General features: G+C 36.9%; 1 protein-coding gene across 1 annotated transcript; it reads right to left on the bottom strand.

Annotated features, from left to right (window-relative positions):
- Positions 1 to 462: 462 nt before the first annotated feature.
- Positions 463 to 14,675, bottom strand: LOC135686819 (pleckstrin). The gene is made up of 13 exons (XM_065203170.2): positions 14,368 to 14,675; positions 13,781 to 13,858; positions 13,177 to 13,254; positions 12,455 to 12,589; positions 11,910 to 11,995; positions 11,384 to 11,475; positions 10,518 to 10,705; positions 10,153 to 10,242; positions 9,737 to 9,790; positions 9,214 to 9,297; positions 3,085 to 3,208; positions 2,122 to 2,221; positions 463 to 1,682 (listed from the first exon to the last, which is right to left on the bottom strand). The coding sequence occupies exons 1-13, from the start codon at positions 14,425 to 14,427 to the stop codon at positions 1,640 to 1,642; spliced, it is 1,212 nt and encodes a 403-aa protein (XP_065059242.1). The 5' UTR covers positions 14,428 to 14,675; the 3' UTR covers positions 463 to 1,639.

The raw sequence follows: 14,675 nt of genomic DNA, 5'->3' as shown, positions 1-14,675 counted from the left end.
TAATGAATTTTTTTAGTAGTTTGGGCTCTCTTTATTGGTTCTTGGAATGAATTCCAGTTTTCAGATCCTTGATAACTTAATGATCTGATTCAATTGTTGAAGGGCTTTCTTGTCAATAGGATTAAGGTTGTGCACACCTATTACACACTACTTTTATAAGAAAAAATTTATAAAAAAGGAGCTTTTAATTTGTTATAATATTAAGAGCAATTCGAAGCTGAGGTACTTGTAAATGTAAAATAATTTTAAGATCATTTATGTGAAGGCTATTTTCATTGCACAGAATCGTTTAAGAACGAGTAAAGAACAATGCTTAATAGCCAGCCTGGACCTCAATTTGCTCGATCTTGGTTCAATGCACAGACATGGTAACCTACGCCGTAGACCCCTCCCCCTCCCCCTCTTCCAAGCGGAGGGCGTAGGCTACAGATAAGGAAGTCAAACCAAAAGAAACCAAATCTGTCCCCATAATTTTGTAATTCAAAACTTTGATAAACGAAGCAGCTAAATTTTACGCACCTCACTTACAATTTACTGCATATATTCTAGATTTAAACTTAAATATTCCTTCCCTAAAAACACGGAGATTATTAATGACACGGAAATAATTGAAAAAAAATGTTTCTTTGTATATAACCTGCTCAACGTTTGTAAATATGGTTACAAAATATGACAATAATTCAAGCAACCAACTGATAATTAAGTTATAGCTACATTGGCGTAATTATAAAATCGGTATTTCTTTGCATTCCTTATTTGTTAGAAAAAGCCAGTTGGGAACCTCATCAAAATCCACTAGGGTACGGACCCTGAATGTTATAGTTAAGGAAATTGTAATTCAGAAAACCTTAAGAAACAATGAGTATTGGAATTTTCTAGAGAGTAAGAAGTTGGAGTACTTGCCGTTGACTTTTGTTTCTTATTAAAAAATGAGTGTATAGGAGTTTCAAAGGAACAAAAAAGGTAAGCCTTTATGCGTTGCTTTAGAGCATATTATTACCATTTTTTGATAGTCTAGGCACAAGGGCGGACGGCCTTGGAATCTTCTTGGCATTCTAACGACATTGATAAATACATAAGAATAAGTACCTTGCGTAAGCAGGGACCGCGGAAGGAAGGGGGAGCTACGGGGGCTTTAGCCTACCCAATAATATTCCAAAATGTAGTTAAAGTCATACCACAAATCCTCCTGCTCTGAGTTTTAAGAATGTCTAGCCCCCCTCCAACAAAAAATGTTTTAGCCCCCTCAATCTATAATATGATCCGCGGTCCTTGTGCGTACGTACACCTCTAGAGCAGAGCGGCCTAGGGCCCAAGCGACGAAAGTTAAGGTTCTTGTTCCGGTGCGTTTACACGCAGAGATCTGGTACTGAATTCTAGCAGTTTCTCATCAACTGTCAACTGACCAATCCAGTTATAAGTACTGATTAATTTAAAGACGTTATACTTACGATTGCTAACAGTAGCCATGGTTGTCATGTCACTTTAACTGCCTGACGTACCCTGGCAATTACCCCCATAACTTTTAATGTACCGCTTTTAAGATAACTATTCCCCCATAAAAATCCAACTTCATCGTCAGTTTCACAGCAATCTTTTTCTGTTTACTGCATAATACTTTCTATAAATTACATCGACGTTAAATAGAAAAACAGCGCCCACTTTCTCTCTGACAGGACAACCTATAGAAAAAGAAAAAAACATAAATAAACTTTTTGGTATAAATATATCATATGGGACGCAAACACATCAACAGATATAGCAGTGATGTCACGAACATTTAAAACTTGGACATTGTGTTTGCCTCATACTTTTGCTTATAAAGCACTCAAAAACTAAAGAGCTGTGAAAATAGTGAAGCAGAATTTAAAACAGAAAGATCTGAACAGTGTAGCAATTTGCAGCTACTGGTTTTCTATTTGTCCCTGGTAAACGCTAGTGAGCAAAGATTGTTAGCCACCAAAAGACTGCAAATGTTTCATGGGCAGCATGGAATCCAACATAGAAAGAGGAGCCCTGTATATGTAAATGCAGGATTCAGAAGTGAAGGAAAACCGATAAGTAGCATTGTAACATTTAAATTTCCAAAACCAATTTAGAAATAGCAATGTTTAATTCCACCTTATGCTTTCAACCCAGTCTTTTTTCTCCAGCTCGCTGTCGGCTTTAAGCTGATACAGAACTCCCTTTTTCGTCTCAATGTCAAATTGGTGACGATAGCCTAAGGTAGAGAAACATTTTTTATAAGACAAAAAAGTAAATAATAGCATAATATAGAACTGAATTTTATTTTTATTTTAACTACATACAGATGTGAAAAATTATCGGTTCGACAATTTTTCTATATAATTTTAAACAATTTTTATAAAGTTATAATTATATAATCATGATTTAGAGAACCAAAAAACGATTGGCAGCTGCCTCAGTCATCAGCTTCACAAATTTGGGTTGAATTAAAAAATATGTCATTTTTAGAAATGGAGTTGATTTGCAGTGCAATAAATAAACCGTTATTAATCATGCGAATTTCTAGTCAATATCTAGCAGTAATTCAAGGCAAAATACCGATTTTTGTTCGTATTAAAAGAAATTCAGAAAAGGTAGTTGCCTGATGCTCGTATTAAGCGTGCATCAATACGAGCATCAGGCAACTACCTTTTCTGCATTTCTTTTCTGAAACTTTGAATTGGAGCTTAAAATTGTTCACTAAGAAATCAATTAAATCTAAGCTAATTTTCATATTTTTAACGCGTAATTGACACGAAGATTTTAACATACAAAAAAGGAAAGAGCTCTCCCATTTTGCCAACTATGCAAAAAGCTTTCCCATTCTTTAATAATTGACATTATTAAGTTTGACATTACTTTAAATGGTTCACCATTGCTTGTTAACTTGACGAAACAGGGGAAAAATAAATACAATATTTGATTGAAAGAGCTTCGAAGAAAACATGCTTGCAAACACAACCCTTTTCTATCCAGATGTGTGCATGTTCTGTGTTGGTGATTGAAATAAGATATTACATTAAGGGGTTATTTCTAGAAATATCCCGATCTATTAAGATGTCTGACATGTATACAAACCCTTCAATGATGCTGCTTTCATGCAACCACCCTGGATGCACTGTGCATCTTTTTCTAGCTTTTCATTAACGTTATCAAAGAGTTTACTGCCATCAAGTGAAATTCGGCCTTGAGGAGTTTTTGGCTGAAAACAGAACAAAGTCATTGAAATAAAAAACAATGAAACTAAACATACGAAAAAAAGAAATATATTTTTTGCGTGTTTGTTGGGCCTCTTATTCTTTCAGTGAAAGCTTCTGCTTTATTTGAGACCACAACCCTTCCCTTTTGGGGTGCTCTGAAGGATTGAATGGTTGGTGGCGTGTACCTGGCTTCTTTGGCCGTATTCTGATGACGGCATTTCATCAGTAAAACCATTTATGGAAATAGAAAAGATAAGATATATCATAAAGAGAACAGGTTTGCGAAATAAACTGTGAAAAAATGTGAGCAAGTGACTCGCTGGGACAGGGCTGCAAACCGTGACCAGCAATTCTGTACCCCATTGATTTGCCAACTGACTACCCGGTCACATTTGCAAATGCAAGGCCAAAGCCCTGTCACTCACATTTATACCCTGGGACCAGGTCTGGTACCCAGGGTATCACATTTATAAGATATACCAAAACGCGGGAGCTGAATAGTCTGTTCTTACTATACTGATAAAATTATCAAACATACTGCTGGTTTTCATTCAAACAGTAGAGCTTATAGATATGATAATTGCTGTTGTCAACCAATCATGTGATACTATATATGTTATCCACTTGAAGTGCCGCCCCTGACTTTCATGCGATAAACATTAAAGGTATCGGCGATTAGGCCAGTTCAAAATTACCACTATAAACGAAATTTCCATAATACACCATAATACAAAGGGATTGTAGTCTTTTGCCGTGAGATAGATCTATCAACCGGTTGCTAGGTCAAAAAATAAACAAACAAAAGAAGTGACAAAATTTCTCACTTGGAAGGCGATTTAATGTTGCGAATTGATAACTATGGTTCAAATTTTGTTTCATATCTTCATTACTAACTTGCCCATTTCTAAGGTTGTCATGCAAATTGAATATAGAATTAAAACTGTCAAACAGAATTGTGAGTCAAAAGGCTTTTGGGTTTCTAAAACCTCCAACAATCCACATAATATAAAGTTTTGCATTTGGAAAAGTTGTAAATCCAACGATAAACGCACAAAATGACAAAAAATGACATGAGCAATTCGTATTCTAATATAGCATAATTTAAAAGAGCATAACAACACTAGGTGACTTAAATGGTGCAAAAAGACCCAGGTCATTCTCAAGCTCACATTACGTATGCAAGGTATTTAATTTTAACTTGTCTAATTGACACTGAGTCGTGACCGAAATTCCAGTTTATGACTGCAACAGGACTGGGACATTTTCGGTCAAAATACGGACATAGTTCCACAAAACTCCGATGCTGAACTTGACTTAGTCCAAAAGAATGTGGTGCAAAAGTCGCGATTCTTGTGAACCAACAAATTCGGTGGACCTGTGCACATTTGCACCGTGTTTTTCTTTATTATATATAAAGCGGCAGGAATGGACCCAAACGAATACAGATCGAATTTAAGATGCAAAAGATCTTATTTAGGGTTTCAATTTTATAAGATTATTTCATCCAAACCGGTACAAATTGCAATACACAGCTATTCATGTTTCAATGAAAAAGCGCTCTTCTGCAAACGTTTCGTCATTCCAACCCCTGATAGTAGGCCTGCGCTCACTATTCACATGGCCCAAAAGTCCAAAAGAGAAAACCAACTACATTCTGTCCAAATTAATGCAGTATCAATTACAAAAATCTCCCTTTTTTGCATTCGTATTTAGTTTTAGGCAGGGGGCTGAACTGGGGCATAAAATTCACTTGAACCCGTGATTTTAAATGAACCCAATCTAGTCTAGCCCGAATCCCTTGTTGGGAACGTGCACTCAACAGTTGCATGTTTCGCAGTGAACAAGTCGATAGAATCTCAAAACAACAGGTTATGGGCCCAGAACCAAACCACTGCACATGGCTGGAATTGGAGATAAATTCGAAATCGAAAAATTAGATAGGTCGAACTGGCCTACATGGAAGTTTCAAATGAAACATTTGTTGATGGCGAAAGATGTCTGGGATCACGTAGATGGAACGATTTCGTTACCTGACGATAATACAGCATCTAGAGCTACATACGAAAAGGCCAAGCAAAAGGCAATGGCGACGTTGGTAATGGGAATTCAGTCGAATCTCATCTACTTGGTGACATCATGCGAAACACCGAAGGACCTGTGGGATACTCTCAAAGCCTATTTCGAGAGGGATACGATAGCCAACAAGCTGTTTCTCAAGAGACAATATTTTACTTCAAAAATGCTTGAAGGGCAATCGGTCCAAGATCATTTGAAACGTATGAAGGAAATTGCTGATAAACTCCATGCACTCGGGTCTACAGTAGCTGAAGAAGAGCAAGTCGTGGCATTGCTCATAAGCCTTCCACCAAGCTATACAACACTCGTTACAGCTCTGGAAGCTAAAGGAGATGAACTATCACTGGCCTTCGTCCAGCAAGCCCTTATCAATGAAGAGCAGAAAAAACAGGCCTTCAAAGCAACCGCAACGACTAAAATTAATCGAGACTCAGCATTACATTTGGAAAAGGGCATCAGCAGGCCTTTCAAAGGCAAATGTTACAACTGTGGCAAGGAGGGTCATAAAAGCTTTGAATGTCACAAAAGGAAGCAAGTGAGGCCCAGCAATTCATTTAAAAATGAAACACATAATGCAAAGACTGCAGGAAAGGAGGAAGATGATGACTCAGACTCTCAACTCTTTCTAGCTGAAAATGAACAAACAGAAAATGAGACAAACAGACAATGGATTCTGGATTCGGGTGCCTCGCAGCATATGACCTCAAACAAACTGCTTTTGATTAACTACATAGAGTTCAACCAGCCTGAATTAGTCAAACTGGGTGACGGACATACAGTGGAAGCCCGTGGATCAGGACGAGCTCAAATAACCATGGAAACAAGCCACAACAAGCAGCTGACAATTGAAATGGATAATGTACTCTACGTTCCGAAATTAGCTTGCAACCTGTTCAGTGTGCGAGCTGTGACACAGAAGGGACTCATTGTTCAGTTTGGACATACTTGTTGCTGGATAAAAGACTCGGACGGTAAGGCTGTAGGCAAAGGAAGACTCGTTAAGCGAATGTACTTTCTGAGCTGCGAAACAGATATAACAGCAGCTTATCACCAATCTGAAAGGATGGAAAATAGCAACCCTAGCACGATGGATATTTGGCATCAACGGCTAGGACATATAAATAGAAAACAGCTATTGGAATCAGTCAAGAAGAAGCTCATCAAAGGAGTTGCCATCCAAGGAAATGACGAACTGAACTTTTGCACAGGGTGTGCGGAAAGTAAGATGAGCAGAAAACCTTTCAAGTCAACAGAGGGGATCAAGACTTCTAGAAAATTACAGATAGTTCACAGCGACGTATGTGGACCAATGTCAATACAGAGCTTTTCAGGAAAGCGTTATTTTGTCACATTCATTGATGACTACTCGAGGTGTGTCAAAGTCTACTTCATTAGAAAGAAGTCTGAGGTACTAAAGAGGTTTAAAGAATTTGAAGCCTCTGCAACCAATGAAGCTGCATGTAAAATTGGAACCTTGCGTACAGATAATGGCGGAGAGTATGTATCAAATGACTTTGAAAATCTTCTGAAAAGGAAAGGTATCAAACACAAAACTTCTGTTCCTCACTCTCCACAACAGAATGGAGTGGCTGAGCGCATGAACCGGACTCTCGTTGAATCCGCAAAAGCAATGATGAACCATGCCGGTCTCAGCAAGACCTTCTGGGCAGAAGCAGTCAACACTGCAGCCTACATAAGGAATCGTGTTATAACCAGCGCATCAGGTCAAACACCGTATGAAAAATGGTATGGAAAACCCCCTGATGTCTCCCACTTTCGTGTGTTCGGCTGCATAGCTTATGCTCATATTCCAGAGGCTGAGCGAAGAAAGTTGGACAAGAAAGCCAACAGACTTCGATTCTTGGGCTACAGTGCAAACCAGAAAGGATACCGACTTTTTGATATGCAGAGCAAGAGAATAGTGATTCGAAGAGACGTTAACTTCAATGAAAATGATTTTGGATCTCAAAAACAGTATTTGAAGATGGGTCCAGAACCAGCAAAGGAAGATAAACGACAAACAGAGCCTACGGAAAGGAACACGGATGCAGAAGAAAGCCATCCTCGACGATCTCAAAGATCCACAAAAGGGGTACCACCACCTCGATTTGGCTTGGATGAGTATGCTGACGTCACAGAAGCAAGACATGTTGTATTCTCAGCAACCATCGAAGAACCAGCTACCATCCAAGAAGCCCTCAATAGTGAATATTCCGCACAGTGGAAAGAAGCAACGGATTCAGAGTATCAGTCACTCATAGAGAACCAAACGTGGGAGTTAGTGAAGCCACCAAAAGACCGAAAGGCTATCGGGTGCAAATGGGTCTTCAAAGTAAAGTATGACGAAAATGGACAAGTGGAACGTTTCAAAAGTCGTTTAGTAGCAAAAGGGTATTCTCAGAAGTACGGCGTCGATTTTGATGAAACCTTTTCTCCTGTCGTGCGGTTCAGTTCTATTCGAGCCTTACTGGCTTTTGCAGTTCAAAACCGAATGCTGATTCATCAAATGGATGTAACTACGGCATTTCTGAACGGAGATTTAACGGAAGAAATCTATATGGAGCAACCAGAGGGTTACGTGATACGTGGAAAAGAGAATCTGGTTTGCAGGCTCAAAAAATCCCTCTATGGACTCAAGCAATCACCACGTTGCTGGAATCGAAAATTTAGAAACGCGCTCGAATCACTAAATTTCAGACAAGGCCAAGCAGATCCGTGTATCTTCGTGAAGGATCTCTTGAAAGAAACAATTTGACAATTATTGCTGTTTACGTAGATGATTTAATCATCATATCCACTACTCAAGATGAAATGAAACAAATGAAAGTAAACCTGAGAAAGAATTTCAAGATGAAAGATTTGGGCAGCCTTCATTTCTGCCTTGGAGTCAGCGTTGAGCAAAGCGAAGAAGGAGTCAGTCTATCACAGAAGCAGTACATTGAAAAATTACTGAAGCGCTATGGACTTCAAGATGCTAATCCAGTGTGTACACCTCTTGATCCAAATGTCAAACTTGTAGCAGATGATGGAAACAGTAAACCTGTTGATAACGTTCAATATCAGTCTATGATAGGGAGTTTACTCTATGCTGCCATCGCAACAAGGCCTGATATCGCTCAAGCAGTGGGAGCTCTTTCTCAATTCAATTCAGCACCAACAGAAGCGCATCTTACTGCTGTAAAACGGGTATTTCGATATCTGAAAGGAACAATCAATCTTTCGCTGGTTTACAAGAAATCAGAAAGCAAAGAAGTTACGGGATTTAGTGATGCTAGTTGGGCTGACGATATGCAGAATCGCCACTCAACCACTGGAAATGTCTTCATGATGGCAGGAGGTGCGATTAGCTGGCTTAGTCAAAAACAATCAACAGTGGCTCTTTCAACCGCTGAGGCAGAGTACATTGCCTTGAGTAAAGCTGCCCAAGAGGTCGTATGGCTGAAGCAACTGTTTAGAGAAATAGGAGACAATGTGCAACCTATAACCATCATGGAAGACAACCAAGGAGCAATTTCGATGACAAAAAATCCAGTCGGACATAAACGGACGAAACACATCGACATAAGGTATCATTTTGTTCGAGAACAAGTAGAGAAAGGGACTCTGCTACTAAAATATTGCAACACGAAAGAAATGCTGGCTGACTTACTTACTAAATCACTGAACAGAGGTCAATTTGAGTACCTACGCTGCAAGCTCGGAATGCAATAAAACCTGAAAAGAAACTGTTGATTGAGTGGGAGTGTTGGGAACGTGCACTCAACAGTTGCATGTTTCGCAGTGAACAAGTCGATAGAATCTCAAAACAACATCCCTTCCGTATCAACTATTGAATCAAATATATCTTATAGTTTGACATTTTAATTCACCCTTGAAATTCAATATTATCCACATAGTAAAAATTAATACCAGCCTCATACATCATACCAACCTTTGATGGTTTGAAATACATCATACCAAGTGGATTTTCGCTTAAGATAAAGTTTCGGATTTTCCAGTTGTGTCTCAAATGACCCTTAAAGAAAAAACGTAAAATTGTTTCTAAAAGACTGACATACTCACTGTAAAATGCAACAATATTTGTTTGCACAGTGGGCTTTGAAACAAGAAATGTTTGCACATTTCTTCTAATTTTGCAGCAATGACAACGAGAAAATGCCTCTACAAATTCGCTTATACAAAAGTACATTTATTGGTCTTTTTCGTGAAATAGAGGTTCGGGATGGAATAATAGAAAAATTTCAAGGTTTGCTTTGAAGGCAAAACAAACTTCTTTAAAGATTAAGCAAATCTAGAAGCTTTACCTCATTTCATGCAAAGCAAGTCAAACTATCAGGCTCGTGTCAAAACTCTTTTTCTCTTGACACTTGTGTGTCAAAACTCTTTTTACAGTCGATTAACTATTAAATTGATAAAATGTAAGGAGTTTAAAAATAGTTAAAAAAAACAAGTACCTTTTTCAAGAGAAAACCTTCTTTGACAATGTATCCGATGTCACTCTCAGAAAGCTATAGAAATATGTATTGTCAAACTTGATGTCTGAGCAGAACGTATTAACCAAAATAACGTTATTCTCTGTGGCGAATTACCACACAAATAATTTCATCTTACCTTATATCCTTCACAAATCATTTGAAAATCAAAGAAGTCTGTCTTTAACGTGCCTAATGCCGTTTGAAGCGCATCTGCGTCACATTCAAGAAAAAACGATGACACAATATTAATTGGTTTATATAGTGGTCCTAACTGACTATAACAGATCTTCCTGCACTACGTAATACACATTCATCTTCTTTTTGCCATGACTTGTCTTATTACCTGGATATCATTTACAAGGATAAAAGCAAAAGAACATATAATCACTCTTTACCGAATCAGTGGTCGACGATTCTTCCTCTGAATCACTCGAGTCATCTTCGAAAATCATATCCAAACTGTCATCACCCTTTGTAAGGGCAGACTGTAAACAAAATGTAAAATTTTGCAATGCTAAAATCACTCTATAAAGATATGATAATTCATAGGTAAAAGTTGATAAGCAGAACACAAGAAGAGGTAGTCAGATAACTAAATTGGAACTGGGTAGTCAGCTTCTGTGTTTTCTGATGAAATAAGGATAAGTTATAAGGATAAGCAATTTGAAGTTATATTGCAGACCACAGTGCGGTTTCAGTGAAGGCTTATAGAATGAATACAGGATTTGCCTGAGCTTAGATAGATGATGAAATCACATACAAATCGATAGAGTGCTTGAACATCATCACAGAACTTCCTTCTGGCATCTTTTCGTTTCACTGATGTTCTGCTCAAAGGTCCAACTGGATGCAGATGAGCTTTCTCTAACAATTCCCCGCAGGCTATGGCTCCTTCTGATCGTGTTTTCACAAAATCCCAGTGCAGCAGCCAATCAATGACGTCTTTGCCTGCAAGGAGACCTTTCTACTTGTTTATGATATATCTTATAAAAAGACCAAATCTACTAATTACTTTTTACGAATAACTAATTACGTACAGGCAGCTCCTCTCATGGTTGATAAGAAGTCGATGAGAATTAAAAGGTTGGGCGCGTCTTGACGGGGGCTTTAGTCTAGTTCTTTTCAGACGTTGCTATACATGGTCATGCAAAGATATGTGCATTGACTGGCATACAATTAATACAGTATTATAATTCGTACACTTCCATGTTTCTTTATTTCTACTGATCAAAAGAACTTAAACTAACAGAAAATCCTACAGCTCCCTACGATTCTTAAGGGACATATTCTTTGCAATGAGATCATCTTTAGAAACAATGCTTGGCATGCTCCTGAGAAAAAACTGCCCTAACAATCTGCAAGAATCACTTTGAAATAAGGTGGTTAATATAAACTGCATGTTCTTCAAACTTGCCAGCGAAATTCTTCACAAAATTAGCGTTTTGATTATCTCCAAAAGGCGTTTCTTTATGTCAATTAAATTTATTTTTCATTTTCCGATTCTTACTTACTATACATCTTTGAACCAAATTTTGTCAGTTGAAAATACGTTAATAGACATTTGGACTAGGTTTTGAAGAGGATGCAACAAAAACTAGTTTAATAAGGATCAAATCCTTACTTTACCTGTAAAACAGAGTTTATACATAAACTGGTCGATTTCAAAACTTTGCAAAGGGACCCCTGCCTCACTGTCTTGCATTGCATCAAGCAGTTCCCTAAAAATCAAACTTATCAATAAGTTTTTACACAAAAAATACACATTTCCAATTCTGTTGAAAACAACAATTTTATATCCAGCCAGAATGAACTATTAAATTGTTGCCAGTTAAGACGTGTTGTGAGATTGAGATTTGCAATATCAAGGACTCAGTGTCCAACCTATCAAAAGACATCTAAATCTACAGTAAATCAATAAACTTAATCAAATGTTTCTTTTACACTTAATGTTTTACTCTTCCAACAATCAACATTTTCAAGCAAACTTTAATAATTGTAAGCCTTTCTAAGGACACCTGCACATCAGCTGCTTCAATCATTAGCCTTTGCTTGCTCATCTCTATATTTATAGAAAGGAATTATGAAGATGAAAAAGTGACAACTTTTGTTCAACCAAACAAATTAGTTCTGATAAAACATTTCAATTACTAACGAATATGTCACTTTGCTTTCAAATATACTTTGGGCATCTGATATTTCTTCATCGAGTAAATGTTTTTCTGTACATTCTGCTTCTCCCTGTCAATGAAAAAAATCTGAGATGAAAAAATCAACCCACATTCTGTAACTGACTTATGACTTCTAAAGATTATTCTTCCTTATTGATACAAAGCATAAAATACAACACCAATTACATTTACTGTACTTCACAGCCTATAAGATCTAATGATAAATTCTTTTACTGTTACCTAAGAAAAAAGCTGTTACCATCTCTTACAATGTATAAAATGCACCTGTATTTCTCAGTACTTGCAAAATATGTATACTTAAATGAAAAATTAAAGAAACTCAAGAACACTTAATAGAAACAAACTCTGTGGACAGTGGCGGCTCCAGCCTGGGTTAAATGGAGGGGGGGGACAAAAGGTGTGTCAGGGACCATGCCCTTTTTCATGTTTGAAAGATTTTCTTCCAGTTGTGTTTATCTTTGAAAAATAAAAGGGGTTGCCTTTAAGGTGACATACAAATAAAAGGTACCTTTTCTGATTCAGTTATCATTTCTAGGTTTCTGATCACTTCTGCTATTGCTTTTGTCCATTCATCCTGGATTTGTTTATCTCCACATTGTATAAGAAACTCCCTTCCATTGTGCTCAATAAGTCTGACCACGCACTAAAACGAAAAGTCTTAGCATAATAGAAAAACCACATAAACACAAATTCCCTTTTTATGATAAATAAGTCATACAAAATAGCTAAAATATACCAATCATAAAAGTTAAAAGAGCCTAAATATCACTGTGACTTAAAATATGTTTATAGAAAAATTTTTCTCAAAAAGTGTTCAAATTCAAATGCTCTCCAGCTTTGTGCCAATTTCTACAAATTTTGACCTAACAGTAAAACAGTTATTTGACCATTGCAATCTTTATGATACTGAGACCAACTAATCAAACAACCTTGTTCTTCAGCTTTTCTTTTAAGCCATAATGGCCCAGGTAACATAGAAGTAAATGAATACAGGATTCAAATGATCATAACAAAATTCATACAGAAATTCACTGGAAAAGTAAAGGGGGGGTCTTTAAAACCCCTTCCTCCCTCAAAAGCGGATATTGCAACATGACCGAAAGTACAAAAGTGAGACATAAATTTATTCTATACATAGTAACATAGTTCAATGATCTGATCAAAATTTCAATTTCTATTGCAAAAAAGGAGCAATGTTAAATGGCTGAAAATTAAATGAATGATACTAACATCCTTTTTGGTGTATTCAGGGCAAGGAGAAATAATGCAGCATCCTCTTAAATTGATATCACCTTTTAGAGATGTATCCTAGATGGCAAAAATAAAATTGAAATAATGTAGGATAAATAGTGTAAAGTATAGGGTAAAGCTAGAATTGCTTCAAAAAGGGAAGCAAGTATATTGTGGCACTAGACATAATTTAAACCAGCACATGAAAACAATTATTCTGTGTTTTCAATGGTCATACAGAAGAACACCAAAATACTGGTGAAAAAAACAGCATAATTGACAACAACCACTATACAGTTAACTCTGCTTAAAGTCACTTGCTTAAAGTCACATGTTTACAGTCACAGAAAATTAAGAACCTTGTATGTAACACTATTCAATTTAACCCTGCTATCAGTCCGTTTGCTTACTGACATAGCTTAAATTCTAGGGCCTACCCCTTCCCTAAAGGAAGTCACAAACATCTCCCTAAAGCATACATGTAAGCTTGTCTGAAGAAGTTTTGAACAGTAAAAGTATTAGCTATGTTTCTCTGAGAACAAGTTAACCTTGTGCTACTAACTATGTTTCCATTGTAGGCTTGTCAAAAGGTGATAAAGTATACCTTTTTAGATTTGTAGTAATATAAACCATCTTCTGAAAGAACAAACCATCTTGATTTCCAGTTGTGGCGTTTATGTCCCTGTAAATATAGGAACAATTTTTAAGACGTAACCAAAATCAAATTTAACAGCAGTAAGGTAAAGAGATGCAGGATAATTTGAAACAGATAATTTCCAACATGTCTGAGGCCTGATTTTGGATACTAATTAGAATTTCCATGTTTCCTTGGTATGAATTATCTATTCTCCTTCCCGTCTTTCATTGACCCTCATAATCTATGTGGTAAATTTTGAATTGTATTAATGGAAAGATTAACATTATTAATAACAACTCCCTTGAGTTTTTAATGTTCAGGATAAATCTTTTGTTTTAAAAGTTGATGCTTCTAAAAAATTGATACGTTTGTTTTCATTTGATCGTCGCCATCATTTTCAAATAGGTGAAGAATACTACTGTAAAAAGAATATTTTGGAGTACAACTAAAAAAGGAAAACACGTTGTTTGGACTTGGACACAACATAAAGAAGAAATCAAAATGATAGATGACGATTTATAGATAACGACAATAAAATTTCGTTAAACCCTTACCTTCTTTACTAGAACTCCCTCCTTGATTATTCTATTACTTTTTGGTGGTATGTCGTCCATTTCAATTTGGGGGGCGTGAACGTAGAAAGATCATTGATCAAGGCAGAGTATGGAATGTTCGTCCTAAAACCAAACCCATTTTTGCTTGGCTAGCTACGTTAAGTTTCCTGTCTTAGCTAAACTCATCAGCTCAAATTTCAAGCATTTTAGAGTACCCTTACCGGCGACTATACCAACACTGCAAAGCAAACAGCATTGATAATCTCTTCCTGGTTTCGCTGCCTCCTAATGGTTTGGGAGGCTAATCT

The sequence above is a fragment of the Rhopilema esculentum genome, chromosome 6, assembly GCF_057945365.1.
Source record: "Rhopilema esculentum isolate cy_ngs chromosome 6, ASM5794536v1, whole genome shotgun sequence".
Classification (NCBI taxonomy): domain Eukaryota; kingdom Metazoa; phylum Cnidaria; class Scyphozoa; order Rhizostomeae; family Rhizostomatidae; genus Rhopilema; species Rhopilema esculentum.
The sequence above is the reverse complement of the archived record's forward strand: the minus strand, read 5'-3'. Positions and strand labels throughout refer to the sequence as shown.